General features: G+C 39.1%; 1 protein-coding gene and 1 long non-coding RNA gene across 2 annotated transcripts; both read left to right on the forward strand.

The window, feature by feature from the left end:
* Window positions 1–4,936: 4,936 nt before the first annotated feature.
* LOC131308090 (uncharacterized) lies at window positions 4,937–7,701 on the forward strand. Its single transcript, XR_009194287.1, has 2 exons — window positions 4,937–5,203; window positions 7,401–7,701. It is a non-coding gene; the product is annotated as an uncharacterized LOC131308090 (long non-coding RNA).
* A 397-nt stretch (window positions 7,702–8,098) lies between these two features.
* LOC131308491 (uncharacterized) lies at window positions 8,099–8,961 on the forward strand. Its single transcript, XM_058335430.1, has 2 exons — window positions 8,099–8,146; window positions 8,530–8,961. The coding sequence occupies exons 1-2, from the start codon at window positions 8,099–8,101 to the stop codon at window positions 8,959–8,961; spliced, it is 480 nt and encodes a 159-aa protein (XP_058191413.1).
* The last annotated feature ends 12,648 nt before the right edge of the window (window positions 8,962–21,609 follow it).

A 21,609-nucleotide genomic window follows, 5' to 3' on the forward strand; every position in this document is an offset into this window, starting at 1 on the left:
GAGAAGCCGTACTGAAAGAGTTTCACCATTTCAACTTTGCCGTACATCCAGAAAGTACAAAGATGTACCAAGATCTTCGTCGTCAGTACTGGTGGAGTGGAATCAAGAAGGATGTAGCAGCATATGTGTCCACATGTCTCACTTGTCATCAAGTTAAAGCTGAACACCAGAAACCTGGAGGAACAGTGCAACCTCTACCGCTACCTGGATGGAAGTGGGAGCACATCACTATGGACTTTGTCACAGGACTACCATGATCACCTAAATCCAACACTGCCATCTAGGTAATTGTGGACCGATTGACTAAGTCAGCACACTTCCTTCCGGTACGCATGACTGATACCATGGAGTCATTCAGCAGACTCTATATTCAAGAGATTGTACGGCTGCATGGGGTATCGGTATCAATCGTATCCGATCGTGACCCGCGCTTCACGTCAAATTTCTGGCAAAGTCTGCAGAAAGCATTGGGAACCGATCTTCATTTTAGTACAGCCTTTCACCCTCAAATAGACAGACAAACCAAAAGGATCACTACAAGAAAAATTCAATTCGGTGACGAATGAAAATCGTCACAAATTGCATGTTTTTCGTCACAAATAATATAGGTGACGAAAAAAAATTTGTCGACTAAAGGTTGTCGAGGATTCCTACCTGGTGACGAAATCTATTTTTCGTCACCTATAGTGCCTTTTGATGACGAAATATTTCGTCACCAAAAAGTGAATAATTTGTGACGAAATTTTTTTCCTCACTTATTGTGCTTTTTGACGACAAAAAAATTCGTGACCGATGGGTCACATTGGTGACGAAATTTTTTGTCACTAATATAAGAAATCGGTGACGAAATTTTTCGTTGCGAAAGATGTTTTCATATGGAAAAAGAAATCCATCTTTCTTATCTTTCTTGCTCCTGCTGGGTTTCGAACCCGAGTCCCTTGAGTTTTTCGCGCAAGCTCCAACCAACTGCACTACACACACTTTTCAGTAAATATTTGAAATATCTAATATATAACACATGTGTTTAACATGAAAATATATTTCGAATGTAATTTTGGACCTTTAAACATTAAAATTAGCAATTTTGATAAACATGAAAGTTGTAGGCAATTGAGTTATTGTTCAAACCCAATTTGAATTATCTCAATCGGAGATTTTAGTAAAGAGTTATGTCCGAAATACATTTAGTGACAAAGCGCAATTCATAAATTTCGTCATGAAAGATACCCATTTGACAACGAAATATATTTTTTGTCGCTGAAAGCGTTAAAATGGTGACGAAATTATTTTTCGTCACCAAAGTAAAGCATTTGGTGACGAAAAAAATATTTCGTTACTAAATTGCTCACATTTGGCGACGAAATATATTTTTTGTCACCAAATGATTATCTTTGGCGACAAAAAATAATTTTGTCACCTTTTTTAAGCTTTCGGCGACGAAAAATGTATTTTATCGCCAAATGGGTACCTTTAGTGACGAAAATATTTTTTTCGTCGCTAAACAGGCATAATTGGTGACGAAATTATTTCGTCACGAAAGTTATCAAAATAGTGACGAATTTATTTTTTCGTCGCCAAATATACTCATTTAGTGACAAAATTAAATTTCGTCGCCACTTTTTCGTCACTAATTTTCATTTTTCTTGTAGTGGATGATTCAGACCCTAGAGGATATGCTTCATGCCTGTACCTTGAACTTTAAGGGAAATTGGGAACGTCACTTACCGTTAGTCGAATTTGCCTACAACAACAGTTATCAAGCCAGCATTGAGATGGCTTCGTACGAAGCCCTATACGGACGACCCTGCTGATCCCCTATCTGTTGGACTGAGCTGGGAGAAGCAAGCCTATTGGGACCAGAACTGGTTAGAGAGACAACAGAAAAAGTTAGAATCATCCGCCAACGACTTTTGACCGCTCAGAGCTGTAACAGCCCTGAATTTTGGTCAATAAAAATTTTGTTAAATATTTGAATTTTATTTGAATTACTTATTTTCTCTTAAGTGGCTAATGATTTCTTGTTAATTTTCGTCGTAGTTAGATTTTGGTCATTGGTTAAACTCTCGACTAGAAACCCTACTTGACCAATTTAGATAGTTTCTAACCGACTACTTGGAGGAACCGAGCAACCAAACTCACCTAGTTACTAGATGAACCTTTTGGACCTTTTGTCTTTATCCATTGGTCCATAATGTTAGGGTAATTTTTGTCCATTGGACAATAAGCTTTTCATTATAATATTTGACTAAAGTACATGTAGTCTTTTCAAAATCTTATTTTAAATACAAAAGTACTTGTACTTCTTTTATCCATTGGTCCTTACCCGCAAGGGAAACTATTATCCATTGGGTAATAGCCCAACATGGTACAAAGTTCTATTTTTATAATCAAGATTTAGATTCCCATGTACTTTTATGCATTAAACTATTGGGGTGTATCTAAACCCTAGATTTCCTAGTACTTGTACTCTATTATAAACTAATGGGGAGAATCCTAGCCTTTTATTTAATTGAGGTACTTGGTACCACACTTATATTTAAATATAGGGCTTTTGTCACATGCTTTAAAGGACAACCTTTGATTATTTTAATATAAAAGTTTCCTTTTAACTTTTGTCCATTGGACAATAAAAGTTAGGGGATTTATTATCCATTGGGTAATAGGTCCATCTTTCAACCAAGTACATTGGTTTATTAAACTAGTCTTTTTCTTAAACCCCATGTGATGAAGTACATATATTTTAGTATTAAAGTACTAGTAGCCTTTAAAGCCTAAGATTCTCCTAAGTACTCTTTTATTATTTTATATTGGGGTTTTGTACCCAATTGGATTAGTTTAATGGGAGGTGTGATCTACCTAGATTACAAAGTACCTAGTATGATTTAAATAATGTCTTAGTACTCATGTGCCCATTTATTTGTTTATTGAGGAAATCTTAATCTTTTAAACTTCTTTGATCTTTTAGTACCAAAGTACCTATTGTTTATTGTTTTCTTGTACTTATATATATATATATATATATATAGTGTACTAAGAGAGAGAGAGAGGGAGAGGGAGAGAGAGAGAGAATTGCTGAGAGAGAGAGATAGGAGAGAGAGAGAGATTTTGTTGTACTACCTTGATCTTCCTTATCCTTTCAAATCCTTGGGAAATATTCTTCCTAGCCAAGAATCTAACCTCCTTTGTACCAAATCTTGTACCATTGTCTCCTTCTTTCCAAACAAATCTTCCATAATCATCCTTAGTACAAATCTTAGCCATGCAAGCCTAGGATTAGACTTTGACCTTCCATGAGTGCTTGACAAGTGTCAAAATTGTGAGCTATGGAGGGGGGGGGGGGGGGGGGGCATGAGAGGGGAGGGAGAGCCCAAGGTTTTGCCTATAAATAGCAAGCCATTCCAAGCATCCAACTCACACCATCACCTAGCAACTTGTCTCTCTAGAATTTCCTTTGTTCTTTCTGTGTTCTTCTTGTTCTTGAGTTCTTCTTGTGTTCTTCAAGAAACTCATCCTAGGCCGCCACTAAACCGCCACCCGACCACCCTTCGATCCATAAAGTAGAGTAGTGTTAGTCAAGAAGAAGTTTCGAGAGAAACCTTTCTCTTTCGAAGCTCCCGAAGGCATACCGTAGGAAGTTACTCTGCCCGATAGCCGACGTACTTTCCGTAGCCGCCCTACCGCCAAGAAGTAAGGTAGAGTCCCTTGTCCACTAACTCAACGTATAAGTAGAACCCCTTGCCCCTAACTCTACGTATAGAACCGTATGTTAGAAAGTAGATTATCCTTAACGGATTTCGAAAGATAGAACTTATCGTTTGTTTAGAAGTATTTGTATTTTGATCTTTAAGATGATTATGAGCATGCATATATGAATTGCTTGTATTACTTGTAGTGTGATAAAGCATAAGTGATTTCACTCTAAAGGCGTCCGTACATGTGGCGTTGTGCTTTGAATAAGCATAAGTGATACACTCCAAGGGCGTCCGTAAATGTGGCGTTATGCTATAAGTGGTGATTGAGCGTGATAAGTAATATAGAATTGGATGATCTTGTTAGAATGATTCATGCTTATTTTGTCCTACCGCGGAGTCTATGCATGATAACGTGACACGAGAACCGAGGAAGTAGAAACATGACACCTAGGGTGTGGTTAATGAAAGGAAATGTTTTTCGAGGAAGAAAATATTTTGAAACTACATAATGACCAGTTTTGTGTGGCATTATGTGTTTGTGTTGTGTGCCAATGGGAACCCGGGACGGCGGAACCATTGTGAGAATACTCGGGAGACCGGAACGGTGAAACCGAGGTTGGGTATGTGGCTTGGTTATCCGCGGTACGGAGCCAATGCAATTGTGTGCCAATGGGAACCCGGGACGGCGGAACCATTGTGAGGATACTCGGGAGATCGGAACGGCGGAACCGAGGTTGGGTGAGTTAAACGAACGATTTTTTTGAAATGTTTTGGAAACCGCAATGTGGCCGGACTTGCCCATTGTGTGGTGTGTGTTTTGTGTGCCAATGGGAACCCGGGACGGCGGAACCATTGTGAGGATACTCGGGAACCCGGAACGGCGGAACCAAGGTTGGGTGAGTTAAACGAATGATTTTTGAAATGTTTTGGAAACCGCAATGTGGCCGGACTTGCCCATTGTGTGGTGTGTGTTTGGTGTGCCAATGGGAACCCGGGACGGCGGAACCATTGTGAGGATACTCGGGAACCCGGAACGGCGGATGTAGAGACCCGTATTTTAGGGCCGTATTTTTTTTTTAAAGAAATATTAAAATTATCGAGTAATGGCGTAAATTGTGGAAATTTGAATAATGGCATGGTTACTTGATTGGGGTTAATGTGATATCATTATTTGTGAAAGGGAATAAGTGTTATTAGTGTGTGTGTGCATGTATACAAGCGTGGGTGGGTAGTATGGAATAATTTTTCCTCTTTCTTTTCTATGTCAGCCGACACACACATATCATCTATCCCTCTCTCTCTAACTCTATTCCGGCTCTCTCTCGCCTCATCCCTCCATCAACTTCTCTCCTATTTTCATCTTCTTAGAGTAAGATTCCGGACAAAATCCGAGAATTAAAGTTGTTCTACGGAGCACGAGCTTTCCGAATATCCAAGAAAAATCATGATCGGACCACGTGGGAGTTCGGTTGACTTGGTCAAAGGTTCGGGTTTTACTCAAAACCCATGAGGTAGGGATCTCTTACTCTTGTTATGCGTTTATACGGTGTTTATGTACCTAGATCGTGCTTTGTTTCGTTGTTTGAGGTTGTTTGTTCCATTTCCGAAATTCTGCAGAAATAGGGTCTTTGTTTTTGGGGTTTTACGCCTTCTTAAGCTCATGATTGAATTTTGGTTCCTTCGTATGAAATAGAGTAGACTTAGAGCCCATTCTAATGCCGCTGGAATCACTCGAAACCGTTGAGAATTGAATTTATGGTGATATCTAGAATACTGGTCTGCAATCTGTCTCGTTTTCTGGGTTTCAGCCCACTTCGAACGACCATAACTTCCTCGTCCGGTGTCCGTTTTATGCAAACTTTATATCGGTTCGAAGAACTCGAAGTCAGCTTTCATTCGCCACTTGAATCATCTTAAAACTCTTAGTACACAAAAAGTTATGATCGATTGAGTGGAGGTATGTCAATCTGTCAGGCAGATTCATGTAGCCTCGGTAAACCCCTGTTTAACCACCCTTGGAGTGCAGATTTGATAAGTGTTCCTTCGTGACTTTTAAGCTTCGTTCAATCGCACAACTATTGAGACTGGAATCACTCAAAAATATTAAGAACTCGATTTATAGTGATTTGTAGAAGATTGCCTTGTAATCTGAAAATCTGGGCAGCTCACTGAGCAGTGTTTTTCATTGATTAGCTATGGTTAAACGACCCTATTGGTTATGGGTCCTTGTAGGTTTTAAAGATTAGTAAGTTGGTGATAATTTGGCGTTGGAATCATTGAAAAATATTGAGTATGCAATTTTTAATGATGTTGTATAATCGTTTTAACTCGATAATGGATGTGAGATTGATTATGGATGGATTGTGCATAATGAAGGATGTTTATGGACCTATGATTCGAGTGTTACGGCTACGTGTGACATCGAACTTTGTATGCATCGTGGTGTGGCATGTCATAGCATATGGACAATGGATGGAGTCGTATCCAACTTCGGATGTCGACGAAGGTTACGGGGCCTAACACCGCCCGGAATTCACGTCAATATGGACGGAGCCCGGTTCACCTCATTGGTGGGACCTTGGCGAGGGTTACGGGACCCAACACCGCCCGGAATTCACGTCAATATGGACGGAGCCCGGTTCACCTCATTGATGGGACCTTGGCGAGGGTTACGGGACCCAACACCGCCCGGAATTCACGTCAATATGGACGGAGCCCGGTTCACCTCATTGATGGGACCTTGGCGAGGGTTACGGGACCCAACACCGCCCGGAATTCACGTCAATATGGACGGAGCCCGGTTCACCTTCTTGGTGGGACCTTGGCGAGGGTTACGGGACCCAACACCGCCCGGAATTCACGTCAATATGGACGGAGCCCGGTTCACCTCATTGGTGGGACCTTGGCGAGGGTTACGGGACCCAACACCGCCCGGAATTCACGTCAATATGGACGGAGCCCGGTTCACCTTCTTGGTGGGACCTTGGCGAGGGTTACGGGGCCCAACATTGCCCGGTGCATTGCTTTGCATCACATATCACGCATTGTTGATTGGTTGAGCTAGACTTATGACATGTGTTGCTTGAGAAATGAAAAGAGAGATGAAGTTGTTAATCTAAAGTTTGGCTTGTCGTTCGACTTTGAACTGTATCTTAGATTACTATCCTTACTCATTGAGCCTCTTGTTCGGTACAAATCAAGGAAACTAGTTCGTGTTGCATGGAGTGGCTAATATTTGAGAATTGAAAGATAAATTAATTATGTTCAAAAAGGAAATCCAATGATATGTTTGTGTTGTTCTGCTGATAGATATATTCATTGTCATTAGCATCTTGGGGTTCGTTGTACATATATAATGTTGCTCATCTACCACTGTTGGTGCATGATCATCACATATTCGTATAGATCGAGGCAAAATGGAGTAATTGCGTAGCGATGGACAAGTGACGGTTGAGGATAAGTTGTGGTCTAATTAGGATAATTCGAGTTGGTTTATGCTTCTAATTTGACGTATGAGCTATTAGGAATACCTTTATGAAATTATGATCCCCTGGTTGTAGTATGCTCGTTTGTGGTGGAAAACTCACGTTTCTTTGTGGTATCTCGTCGCATCACTCAGTCTAGGTGTATGATTCATCGCATTTTCATATAGCTTGCGTATAGATTTCCCTACTGGGCACGTGTATGCTCAAACCCTATCATTTTCAGGTACAAAAAAATTGGAAGTTGGCATGGCGTGCATATCGTGCTTATTGATCATGTCTTTCAAAGGTATAAAAGATGCGATTATTTGTATTTGATTCGAAAGGAGTATTTTTGGAAAGACATTTGTTAGAACTGTAATATTATTTTCTTCGGACATCGGTATTTCGATAACTTCGGGCCTCGAGCCAGGGATGTACTCATTGAATTTTATTTGAAAACAGTGAACAGAAAGGTCTTGTGGGGTATTATTTGTATTACAGTGAGGACTTTATTTATTAAAAGTATTTATTATTTATGTCGAAAATCGAGGGCGTGACAGCGGAACCGAGGTTGGGTGAGTTAAACGAATGATTTTTGAAATGTTTTGGAAACCCCAATGTGGCCGGACTTGCCCATTGTGGGAATGTGTGTGTGTGTTCCAATGGGAATCCGGGAAAAACGGAACCATTGTGAGGTTGTGTGCGTTCCCATGGGAAACCGGAGCAGCGGAACCATGGTGAGGTATGGCTTGGTTATCCGCGTTACGGAGCCAATGCAATGTGTGCCATTGGGAACCCGGGACGGTGGAACCATTGTGAGGATACTCGGGAACCCGGAACGGCGGAACCGAGGTTGGGTGTGTTAAACAAATGATTTTTTTTAAAGATGGATTGGTATGTGAAAATGTTGACACGGTCTACGATGTGAGTATTATATTGGTTATGCGTTATGTTATGCGGAATTTGTTAACCTTATTATGTAAATTAAGGGTTAGTGGGTATGGGTTACTCTATTGAGCTTTTGTAGCTCACGGTGTTACCTTTTTGGTGACCCTGACATATTATATTGGTGGCGACGCCGGTATAATGTGTCAGACCTTGTAGATGATCAAGATGAACAGTACACCTTGGAGGCTTTTGGAGCTGAGGAGCTGGCTAGGATGGAGGAGCAGGTGGAGCTGTAGTTAGGAACCCTAGAACCCTTTCCATTTGTGTAATTATTGAACTCTTGTGGGAGTTTTGTTGTAATAAGAGCTAGACTCTATTTTGAGGTTTTCAATGAAATTGTCTTTTTAACGTACCCAAAATTCGGGGCGTTACAAGAGCGACAGAAAAGCTACGCTGACAAGAGGACTAGACCACTGTCCTTTCAGGCTGGAGAGCATGTATTCGTTAAAATCAAGCCACGACGAGGAGTTATCCGATTTGGGAAGAAGGGAAAACTATCGCCCCGGTATATCGGACCATTTGAGATTTTGGAGAAGATTGGAGAGGTTGCCTACCGCCTAGCCCTGCCACCACAAATTGACAGAGTTCACAATGTTTTCCATGTGTCTATGCTTCACAAGTATATGTCTCACCCCTCTCACATACTCAACTGGGAGGAGGTCACACTTAACGAAGACACAACTTTCGATGAACCTGTCGAGATACAAGATTATAGTGAGAAGAATATCAGGGGTAAGACGATTAAACTCGTCAGGATCTTATGGCGACATCAGGGTATAGAGGAGTCAACTTGGGAGAGAGCAGATACTATGCGCACCAACTACCTGTATCTGTTTCCACCAGAAGGTATACTTTAATTTCGAGGACGAAATTATTTTTAGGGGATAGGTTGTAACATTCCTAAATTTTTGAATAAATAAAAATTTTGAAATATTAATTTCTAATTCAATAATTGACTAGGTTAATTAATCTAAATACATGATTAGGTATATAATAATATTAGTCACAAGAGTAGATAATAATAATAAAAAAAAACAAAACTGTGCTTAAATCACGTGTACATACATTATCTTTATACTTAGATAAATACATATATGTATAGTAGTTATCTTTATTAATTCCCCATTCATATGCATACATGGCCATATACATTATGGGATTCAAAGTCATCAGTAAAAGAAAATTCTAGGCTTTTGTTCTATTTCCTCTTGCATCCTCGGCACCCCACTCCCTCATCTCTCTCTTCTTTCTCTCTCTCTCTCTCTCTCTCTCTCTCTCTCACAATTCCCTCCCACACTCCATCACCTCCACACTTATCTTCCAGACTCCTACTACCTCTACACTTGTACACTCTCTCTCTCACTTCTCTATACAAAACCCACATCTATTATATTCCAAAAATTGATAGCCAAATCATTTTGGTAGCTGCATAATTGTGGAGAGAAACATCCACCGCTCGACTAAAGTCAGCCCCGAGTTTCCCTGCCACCGCCATTTTTTTCATTTTACCGAAATCGTCCGCAAACTAGCAACCGCTTTTTCGGCCGGATTTAAGGTAGGATAATCCCTTCCCTACTTTCCCCTAAGTATAATTTTAATCCTATGTGTTAGTTTAAATGCTTAGAAGGGACGAGAATCGGATTCCATGTCGAAATAAAAAGAATAAAGGCAGTACTCTGTTTTCCGTTTCTGTCTTCGTTACTGGATTGTTTTGAAACTAAATTGTTATTACACTATAACCCCTGGATTTTGTATGCTTACAAATTTAACCCAAATGGTTTACAAGTTAACCTCAAACAGGGGTTTCACCCCACTGTATATATTTGTCTTGTTATGGTAGAACAAGCTTTGAAAGATTGTAAATGTTACATAGATGACAACATTTTTTATTTTTTTTTATGTTCTGGAATGTATAGTTGTTAGCTAAATGTTAATTAAGTCCCTAAAAAAAAATATACGTACACGATTAGATTAGTTAGATTGAAGTTAATAATAGCAACAACTAACTACATATATATATATTTTTAACTACAAGTGAGAACTATACACTTATGATACGAAACTACTTCTTCAAATAAAGGTAAGACTAAAATAAAATAAAAAGAAAAACTATTGGAGTAATGTTTATGATAAATACTTTAAAAAAATATATAAAAGGGTAGGAAACTTAGTTGAAACGATGCAAATAAATAAATGGAGAATCAATAATTGTTCTAAGCTAATATACAAAACTAGTTAATAGTAAAATGTGTAAACCGATTAGCCTTGAACTTGAGTATTTTGAAAATCTCTTAGGTTATACTTGGTTACAACGAAAAGTCAGTACAACATAAACTAATTGCCTAAAGTCATTATATTACACTTAGAAGCCTTGAAAGCTCATTTAACTACATGTGGCATTTTATTGTTACTAGAGATTACTAAAAACACTTTAGGCCCCTACAAAAAAATTCGTTGATTATCATAAGTTAATATTATAACTGACTACTTGTTCGATAAAGAATTTTTAACAATCCGAAAGGCATTGACCCAATCCAAATCCCTTATGTGTTTAATTATTTGCACCTCTCAAATATTATATTGTTGACTCGTTGAAATGTACTGTGTTTGAGTTATTGTTGATTGAATCATGTTGTATGTGCTAGAATGGACCTAGAAGCACTGGGTGGTTACGAGTAGTGACTCATGTAGACGATATTAAGTAAAGGGAAAATGGTAAAGTGTTGGAAGTGTGAGTGTGTGGATTGTTATTTGAGCCATGGTGATGGCAAGTGTAACCAATGGGGCCCTGTGTTGAAATGGGTTACCTGCGGGGCCCAGTGTTGAGAAATGTTGTGATACTAACATATGATATGTCATGGGAAGTTTCTCTTCAAGAAAGGGAATGGGTCCCATGAGATGGTTATAGTTAGTGAGACGTTAATGTATGATACGTCATGGGAAGTTTCTCTTTGGGGAAGAGAATGGGTCCCATGAGACGGTTATAGTTAGCGTGGGGTAGTGGATGTTCGACCCTAATGTACGATATGTCATGGTATGACTCAATCCTCCTGTTATGGTCTTAAGTGAGACATGCTAGGTACATAACTTAGGTGCGCTCACCTAGGACCCTGGTACAGGATAAGCAAGATGAAGGGTGGACTAATGAGACGATTGTAGTCAGTGGATGTGGGAGGAAAGGATCTCGTGGAGAGGATCCTTAGATTACATGTAAGATAATGGATAGGAAGGAAAAAGACTATGTGTTATTGTTTTGTACCTTCTGTGTATTATGAATTATTATATTGTTGATCTGGTAATTTTAAGGTAAGGGGTTAGTAGGATTGAGATTATCTACTGAGTTTCAAAACTCATTATAGTGCCGTTGGGCTGGCATTTCATGCCAGGTAATCAGGAGACCGAATAGCAGAATCTGCTGTAAGATGATCCGTACCAGAGTGAGGACCTCCCAGCTGAGGAAGGGGAGTTTGTTGAGCCTTGGAGGCCATACCCTTAGAAGCTCTGTTAATTTGACGTATTTTTATTTAAATTTTTCATAAGTGTTATCACATTTGTCAAACTCTATTTCATTTTGTTTGTTTGTAAGACTATTAAGTAGGTTTGAATTTGGTATTTGAGATTTCTACTGCTAAACTCTATTTAATAAAATTTCATTTCTTATATATCAGTTTTATGAATTATTAAATCAGTTGAAAATGATTTAATTAACGTGTTCGAAAATCGGGGCGTTACAATTAAAGTCTTACAACTTAGGCACTTCGGCCCTAAATATACTGAAATACAAGTACAAACCTGTTTAGAGTATTTCAAACATTTAGTCAAAAGAATTGAAATGATAAGTTACAAATACATCTCAGCCAAATTAATGTTAATAGAAGATGCTTAAATAACTACGTGAGGTTAGCTTCCAAAAAGTCTTTCATACCCAAACTGTAACGCCCCTGAATTTTGGTCAGTAAAAATTTCGTTAAATATTTGAATTTTATTTGAATTACTTATTTTCTCTTGAATGGCTATATGATTTCTTGTTATTTTCCGTCGTAGTTAGATTTTGGTCATTGGTTAACTCTCGACTAGAAACCCTACTTGATCAATTTAGTTAGTTTCTAACCAACTAGTTGGAGAAACCGAGCAACCAACTCACCTACTTACTAGATGAACCTTTTGGACCTTTCGAACCTTTTGCCTTTACCAATTGGTCCATAATGGTTAGGGTAATTTTTGTCTATTGGACAATAAGCTTTTCATTATAATATTTGACTAAAAGTACATGTAGTCTTTTAAGAAATCTTATTTTAAGTATAAAAGTACTTGTACTTCTTTTGCCCATTGGTCCATAGTTGCTAGGGTAATCTTTGTCCATTGGACAATAGGCCTCTTATTAAAATATTTTGGTAAGTACAAGATATAATATTTTAATGGTTTATAAAAACATGTGCAAGTATAAATATGCATTGTTTATTGGGGATTCTCCCACCCCTCCATTGTCCATTGGTTATTAACCGCTAGGAAAATTATTATCCATTGGGTAATCGCACTAATCTTCCAACATGGTACAAAGTTTTATTTTTATAATCAAGATTTGGATTCCCATGTACTTTTATGCATTAAAATATTGGGATATATCTAAACCCTAAATTTCCTAGTACTTTGTTGATTAATTTAATTGTAGTACTTTATTATTATCTTAATGGGAAGAATCCTAGCCTTTTATTTAATTGGGGTACTTGGTACCACACCTATATTTAAATATAGGGCTTTTGTTCACATGCTTTAAAGGACTTTGATTATTTTAATATAAAAGTTCCCTAGTTACTATTGTCCATTGGACAATAAAAGTTAAGGAATTTACTATCCATTGGGTAATAGAATTATTCTTTCAACTAGTACTAGGGTTTATTAAACTAGTCTTTTTCCTTATTGCCCATGTGATGTTGTACCTTTATTTTATTAAGTATGTACTTTTGACTTAAGACCTAAGTTTTCCTAAGTACAAGGATCCTATTAAATATTCATAGGTTGATTTCCCATGTACTCTTAAGCATTAGAATAAGCGGGTAAATCTATACCCTAGATTATTTTAGTACCCTAGTCAATAGATTAGTCCTAGTACTTTATTATATTCTAATGGGAAAATCTTAGGCTATATATTCTTGGTACCTAGGTGTATATAGGCATGTGTACATATATACAATATTATATATGGGTATAGATTTCCTAGAGTACACTATTTATTAGTTTAATGGGAACATGTGTTTAATTGGATTTGTTTAATGGGATATTTGATTTGGAAAAATCTAGTACTTGTACTTCTATCATTATATATGTATATATATGTAGTGTACTGAGAGAGAGAGAGAGAGAGAGAGAGAGAGAGAGAGAGAGAGAGAGAGAGAGAGGGAGATTGCCGAGAGGGGAGAGAGAGAGAGAGTGAGAATCGGCCAAGAGAGAGAGAGGGAGAGAGAGAGAGAGAAAAAGAAGAGAAAGAAGGTGGTACCTTGGCTTGATCTTCCCTTGTACTTAAAATCCTTGGTGTATCTTCCTTCCTAGCCAAAAATCTATCATCTCATAGTCCTTTTATGGTTGTTTAACACCAAATCTTGTACAAACTATCCATCTCTCCATCAAATCTTCCATAATCCAATCCTTGGTACAAACTAGCCATGCAAACCTAGGATTTAGACCTTGATCTTTCAAAGATTGCTTGACAAGTGTCAAAATTGAGAGAATGAGAGAGAGGGGGGACCGGCCTTGAAGAGAGGAGAGAGAGCCAAGGTTTTGCCTATAAATAGCAAGCCATTCCAAGCATTTCAACTCACACCTTCACTTCTTGCTCTCACTTCTCTCTAGAAACCATTTCTGTTTTTTCCAGGCAGCCTACTACCCTTCGTAAATCCTCAGTTTTCTCCTGCTTAGGCTAGTTTTTAGAACCAACTCCCTTCGGGAAAGTTGTAGAGCACTTCGAGACCTTCAAGTTAGACCCAAGAACCACCCCGATCGGTGAAGAAATGACAAAGATATTGTCATCCTTGAGTAAAAATCTCGGATTTCCATATCCAGACAGCTTACTGTCCCTTCTTTTATCCCCATTTTTCTCCTACCTAAAGTAGTTTCTAGGATCAACTTCCTTCACAAAAGTTGTAGAGCGCTTCTAGAGCTTCAATTTCCACCCAAGAACAATCATATTCGGCCAAACATTGACCGAGTTACGGCCATCCAAAGTTCGGTCCAGATTTGCGAGTTTCACCACCCGTAGAATCTTCCAACTAGCTTATTCGGCCCCGACTAGTTTCGGATCAAGGTAGATTCTTCTTACCCCTAACTCTAAGTTTATCCTTACTCACTTACTTACTTATTCCAAGTAAAACGTATGTTGTTTGATCTTTAAGAAAGAACGATTTTCAAAAGTTAAAACGTTACCATGTGAATCGAAGTATTCGTATTCTGATATTTCAAGGAGTATAAGCTTGCATACATAAATCGATTGTGTTACTTGTGATATATTATAGAGTTGGATGATCTTGTTAGATTACAATGAATGATTTATGCTTACTTTGTCCTACCGCGGAGTCTTTGCATGTAAACGAGACACGAGAACCGAGGAAGTAGAAACATGACACCTAGGGTGTGGTTAATAAAGGGAAATGTTTTCCGAGGAAGGAAATATTTTGAAACTACATTATGACTGGTTTTGGTTGCATAATGTGAGTTGTGTGTGTGCGTGTGTAAAAGAAACATTTGAAAAGGGTGAAAAGTTTTGAAATCCGCAATATGGCCGGACTTGCCCATTGTGTGAGGTGTGTGTGTGTTCCAATGGAATCCGGGAAAAGCGGAACCATTGTGAGGTTGTGTGTGTTCCAATGGGAATCCGGGAAAAGCGGAACCATTGTGAGGTTGTGTGTGTTCCAATGGGAATCCGGGAAATGCGGAACCATTGTGAAGTTGTGTGTGTTCCAATGGAGATCCGGAAAAGTGGAACCATTGTGAGGTTGTGTGTGTTCCAATGGAGATCCGAAAAAGTGGAACCATTGTGAGGTTGTGTGCGTTCCCATGGGAACCCGGAGCGGCGGAACCATGGTGAGGTATGGCTTGGTTATCCGCGGAGAGGAGCCAATGCAAGATTTTGTGTGCCAATGGGAACCCGGAGCGGCAGAACCATTGTGAGGATACTCGGGAACCCGGAACAGCGGAACCGAGGTTGGGTGTGTTAAACAAATGGTTTTTGAAAGGTTGATTTGTAAATGAAAATGTTGACACGGTCTACGACGAGTCGCGTAGGAGAAACACGGAAAATCTTGGACACCAACGATAGTTGATTAACAAATGTGGATGTGTGATTGTTATTGTATATGATCTTCTGTTTATAAGTTTAAGGTTGGTGGGTAAGATTTCCTATTGAGCGTTGTAGCTCACGGTGTTACCCTTTTGGTGACCCTGACATATTATATTGGTGGTGACGCCGGTATAATGTGTCAGACCTCATAGATGAACAAGGTGAGATGTACACCTTGGAGGCCTTTGGAGCCGAAGAGCTAGCCCGGATGGAGGAACAAGCGGAGCAGTAGTTAGGAACCTTAGTTCCCTCTCGTTTGTAATAAAAGTACTTCTTTTAAGTTTTGTTGTAATAACGAGCCAGACTCCATTTGGTTTTATCAATAAAATGTTTATTTAACGTACCCAAAATTCGGGGCGTTACACAAACACACATTGCATGCGAGCTATTGTCCAGCGTTTAGTCCTGAAAAAAATGATTAGGTTGAGCTACACTAGCCCAGTAGGAAAATCTTTACCAATTCTATGTATAAATATGAAGCCAAGTGCAAAATGAGATGACAAGGAGAAGTAGTTCTGTAACAACTCCGATTTTTCATTCAATAAAAATCTCGTTGTTATTCGAAATTTCTTAATTTCTTTTAATTGCTCGATGGTTTTCTTATTTGATTCCTAGTAGTTTGTATTCAAGCAATTGAACGCCTTATCACCGTATTCCTCGACTAGAAACCCTAATTGCCATGCCTAGTCGATTTTCAACCAACTAGTTGGTATAACCAAACTAGTTAACCATTTAGTTACCTTTCAACCATTAACCATTGGACAATAACCGTTAGGGTAATCTTTACCCATTGGACAATAGCTTTTCCAAATATTATATCTTGATAAGTACATAGATATATACACATGTGTATTTGCCTCATGCAAAAGGACATGTAGTCTTTTTATAAGACTTAAATTATTATTTAGGGTACTCGTCCTTTATTACCCATTGGTTATTAACCATTAGGGGATTTATTATCCATTGGTCAATAGGTTAGTCTTACCAACTAAGTACTAGTCCTATTAAACTAATCTTTTATTAAGATTCCCGAGAGTACAAAGTACACTATTATATTAATTAAGTACTAGTACCTTTTGTATTAATTTTATGGGAAAATCTTGACCTTAAAGGACTACTTTGATCTTTTGTACAAAAGTACTTATTATTTTATTTGTATTCTTGCACATTGTAATATATATACATATATATATGCTAGTACATGAGAAAGAGAGAGAGGAGAGAGATAGAGAGGTTGTGAGAGAGAGAGAGGAGAGATGAGCCGAGAGGGAAAGAGAGGGAGAGAGAGAGAGGAGGAGAAAGAAGAGGGATGTGATGTATACCTTGACATTGATCTTCCTTGTACTTCAAATCTTGGGTGATTACTCTTCCTAGCCAAATCTTAACTCCATTGTCCTCCTTTGTACATCTTTCAATTGTTTAACACAAGAATCTTGTACCATTGTCTCCTTTCCTTCCAACAAATCTTCCAAAATCCCATCCAAGGTACTAAACTAGCCATGCAAGCCTAAAACTAGGTGGTTAGTGTGCAAGCAAGCCTTAACTTCACCCATCAACCTATCAATCCACCATGACAAGTGAAAGAAAAGTGAGAGAGAGAGAGATTCGGCTAGAGAGAGAGAGAGAGGGGAGTCTTGGCCTATAAATAGAAGCCATTCCAAGCTTCAAACTCACACCTTCAAGCTTTGCTCTTCCTTCTCTCTAGAAATTTTAAGTGTTCTTGCTTCCAAAGTTCTAGTTTTCTTGAGTTCTTGAGCAAAACCACCAAACCACCTCTTAAAACCACCCATAGATCTCTAAAGTAGTCCACATTAGTTAGTAAAGTTGTTTCTAGGAAAAGAAAGTGCATCTCTTTTCCTTTCGAAGCAAATCGACGCCGTTACGCCGCCGAATTCCAAAACCGACGACCAAATCTCCGTAGCCGACCACCGCCAAGAAGAACGGTAGTTATCCTTATCTACTATCCCAAGTATAAAGTAGTTGTGTACCCTAACTCTAAATATAAGTTCATTAGGAAGTAACTTTGATCATTTATTTAAAGTAGATAAGGTTATCTTTTGTTGGGAACGTATGAAATGCATGATGTTCGTTATTGATGATTCAAGCATGTTAAGTAGTTTAGAGTTGGATGATCTTGATGGTTTCATTTTGAGTTTCGATAAATGCTTGTTTATGTGAAAAGTCCTACCGCGGAGTCAATGCATGAAAATGAGACATGGAAATCGAGAAAATAGAAACATGACACCTAGGGTGTGGTTTATGAAAAGACGTGTTTTGAAAAAGGTGAAATGTTTTGGAAACCGCAATGTGGCCGGACGTGGTAGCCCATTGTGTGGTGTGTGTTTTGTGTGCCAATGGGAACCCGGGACGGCGGAACCATTGTGAGGATACTCAGGAGACCGGAACGGCGGAACTGAGGCTGGGTGTGTGCTTGGTTATCCGCGGAGAGGAGCCAATGCAATGTGTGCCAATGGGAACCCGGGACGGCGGAACCATTGTTGTCACGCCCTCGATTTTCAGCATGAAGAATAATAATTTTTAAATATTTAAAATCCTCGCAATAATAGAAATAATACCCCAAAAGATATTCAACTCTCAAATTTAGATAAACCTGCTTAATAGTTACAACATTCAAAAAAATAAACGGTAAAGTGCAATACGGTTTCTTTTACAATGATAAAACTACTCTTGAAAATAGCTTTTGACCGCGATGTCCGCATGCACTCCAAACATTCCATGCCTGCCCTTATGTTGTACCTGAAATGATAATAGGTTTGAGCAAACACGCGCCCAGTAGAGATCTCTATGCTCAAACTATATGGAGATGTGATGAATCATGCACCATGAATGAGTGAGTATAGATAGACACGCCCAAAGCATGAACGATTACCAACGAGCTGCATGCTTTGATAAAAGGATTCTAAGCTTCACCGGAACATCACTAACCGTTTACTCCTCAGACTAGATACATCAATGAATCCACGCCAACCCACCTTAGTCTACAACCAATTTTAAATCATTTTATTACTCTTCGTACGATACTACAATCTTCCTCGTGTCTACAGTCATCATTGTCAAATCCCTTCATTACAAAATCTTTCCTTTTAATCAGATATTTTCCATCAATAATCACTAAGGTCACCTCGAGTCTAGTTCCCTCGAGCGTAGGGTCACCCCGAGTCTATTCCCTCAATAACAATAATCAGTGGGGTCACCTCGGGTCTAGTTCCCTCGAGCGCAGGGTCACCCCGAGTCTATTCCCTCAATAATAATAATCAGTGGGATCACCTCGGGTCTAGTTCCCTCGAGCGCAGGGTCACCCCGAGTCTATTCCCTCAATAATGACCACTTGGATCACTTCTCACACTTTTTATAATCGTCATCGTTTCATAATCAATTTCATCATCACTCCATCGATTGTACCACGAAACTTCGATTAACCATTACGTAATTCCACAAATATACATGTTCATGCCTTTTCATTAGTTTACAAATTCGCATCCTACATAATGTACTAAGCCCATATATATATATATATATATATATATATATATATATATATATATATATATATAATCCTACCATACTCTATCCATTTGTTATCCACATTCATTCCACTTCTCTTTCACAAACATCAAATCATTCAATCAAATACATAAGCCATTTAATCAGTCACATGGCATTACGAGGCCAACAATCTACCGTATCGCATATAAGGAATTACATATCTCAAAGAAACCTACCAACCCATAGTAGCTATAAGACATACGACCCGCCTATATTGACACTTAAACCTTAAATGACGAACGCCATTGAGAGCTAATAGCTCAACGAATCAAGAGGACAAGAGGTCCTATCATACATGCTCACGTCTACCCATAATACTCACAACAGAACCTCAGATAGCCTACGATACTCTAAACTAGGTTTAGGGTACATTTCCCATCTACAACAAACCTAAGATGACACTTAACGATTGTTTAGAGAGTGGAAATGATCAACGAACCATCAAAGGATGAGTAACCAAGCTTAGAGATGGTTTAAAGGTGTTTTAGAGGTATTAGAAGTGATCGGACGTCAAAAAGATGGAGTTGGAACAAAGCTGAAAAACTGTCACTAAGCCAAAGGTATCGATACCTAGACAAATGGTATCGATACCATTTGACCAAGAAACTTTCCAGACGCAAGGGTATCGATACCTAAGACAAATGGTATCGATAATATATGATTTTCTGGACTTTGAAATACAAAGGTATCGATACCTGAGCAAATGGTATCGATAACAAACCAGTTCGAGCAGGTTTTTTGCAGATTTTTGAAACTATTCCCGACAATCAAACCAACAATTTCAAGCACGATCAAAGCACACATTCAACTCATAGGCATATAGGAAGAGCTAGAAATCCCTACCTCGAAGTTGGAGAGCAAACACGTAAAGAGATCGGGCCACGCGAACCCTTGAACTCAAACTTTAAAATACGCCCACAATACTCCTCTCCGAGCCGAACCAGACAAGCTACAAGCTCAATAGCGTGTGAGTAATGTGGAATGGGGGTTGGTTTGAGTGGGTTTTGGTTTGGAGCAAGAGAGAGAGAGAGAGAGAGAGAGAGAGAGAGAGAGAGAGAGAGAGAGAGAGAGGAGAAGCCGAGAGGGAGAGGGAGGCGGACGGGAGGAAGAGAGAGAGGGGATGATTTCTATCCTCTACACACACACTCCATATACATACTAACATATACACTAATCACACTTGCACTCCTTCAATTTCCAATTCCTTCATTCAAACCCTAAATCATATAAACACATATTTCACAGTTTCCTTGTTTACGATATCGAATATACCTTTTAATAATTTTCAAAAATTATGGGTCTCTACAATTGTGAGGATACTTGGGAACCCGGAACGGCGGAACCAAGGTTGGGTGTGTTAAAAACGAGTATTGAAATAATGAATGGGTTATGATATGAGGGAAACGAGAAACGACTTACAAAATGTCGCATAGGAGAAACTCATAACTCTTGAACACCAACGTTGATTGAATCTCGAATGCGGATATGTCATTGTTAACTATTTTGGCTAGATTAGTATGTTATGTGGAAATTGTTGACTTTATGATATATTGTTTGTAAGTTAAGGGTTAGAGGGTTCGGATTATTCTATTGAGCGTTGTAGCTCATGGTGTTGCCTTTTTTGGTGACCCTGACCTATTATATTGGTGGCGACGCCGGTATAATATGTCAGACCTCATAGACGAACAGGGTGAACTTTACACCTTGGAGGCCTTTGGAGCCGAAGAGCTAGCCCGGATGGAGGAAGAAGCGGAGCAGTAGTTAGGAACCCTAGTTCCCTCCTTGTTTGTTTTAAAGTACTCTTGTAAGACTTTGAGATGTAATAATGAGCCAAACTCTTAGACTCTATTTCAGTTTTCAATAAAAATTGTCTTTTTAACGTACCCAAAATTCGGGGCGTTACAACTTGGTATCAGAGCTTTAGGTTCAAAACCTCGGCCATGGGTAGAATGGGTAGAACCATGAGATAGTTTGACTGTTGCCCAAACGTGAATTGAGTTTAAGTTTACCGTCCCAAATTGGGTGGAATTCTGTCAAAACAATCTTCGGATTGAAGCAAGGCACGGAATTGGCAGTACGGCCGAGCTGGGAATTCCCGAACAATTGGATGATGACTTAAATCGAGAATCGAATGTGGAATGTAGAAACCTAAAAAGTTTTCTCTAAAGTTTTACTAAAACTTCCTTTCAAAACTTGACTAATAGAATTCTTTCCTTGTAGATGAATCACTTGAGCTCCTACCAAGTCAACCTGCTAGTCGAAGCACACCATCTTACAAGTACCTTAAGGTCAATGACGAACCAACTTATAGGAGATCCTGACTTTCCATATGCTTTTCCCTACACCAATGACTACTATCGAGAACATGGCACTATCATACTTCCCGAGGAAGAGGATGATGCCGAAGCAGCACCCGTCCTAGTCCAAATAGCACCTCCCAACGATGTGGAATTCTTAATTGAGGGAAATGGAGAGGACGATGCGGGAGCAGCCCTCGCCCAAATTCCAATGATCCCACCCATCAACATGATTGTGGGAGAACCCGAAGAGGATCCCGAGGAAGATCCCGAGGAAGAAGAACCTATGGAAGAACCTGAAGAGGACC

The sequence above is a fragment of the Rhododendron vialii genome, chromosome 11a, assembly GCF_030253575.1.
Source record: "Rhododendron vialii isolate Sample 1 chromosome 11a, ASM3025357v1".
Lineage (NCBI taxonomy): Eukaryota > Viridiplantae > Streptophyta > Magnoliopsida > Ericales > Ericaceae > Rhododendron > Rhododendron vialii.

Bases quoted from the DNA above. Each gene is read 5' to 3' on its own strand.
- LOC131308491 (XM_058335430.1), top strand. From the start codon at position 8,099: ATGCGTTATGTTATGCGGAATTTGTTAACCTTATTATGTAAATTAAGG. The intron at 8,147-8,529 runs GTTAGTGGGTAT...CTGTCCTTTCAG, and splicing joins CCTTATTATGTAAATTAAGG to GCTGGAGAGCATGTATTCGT.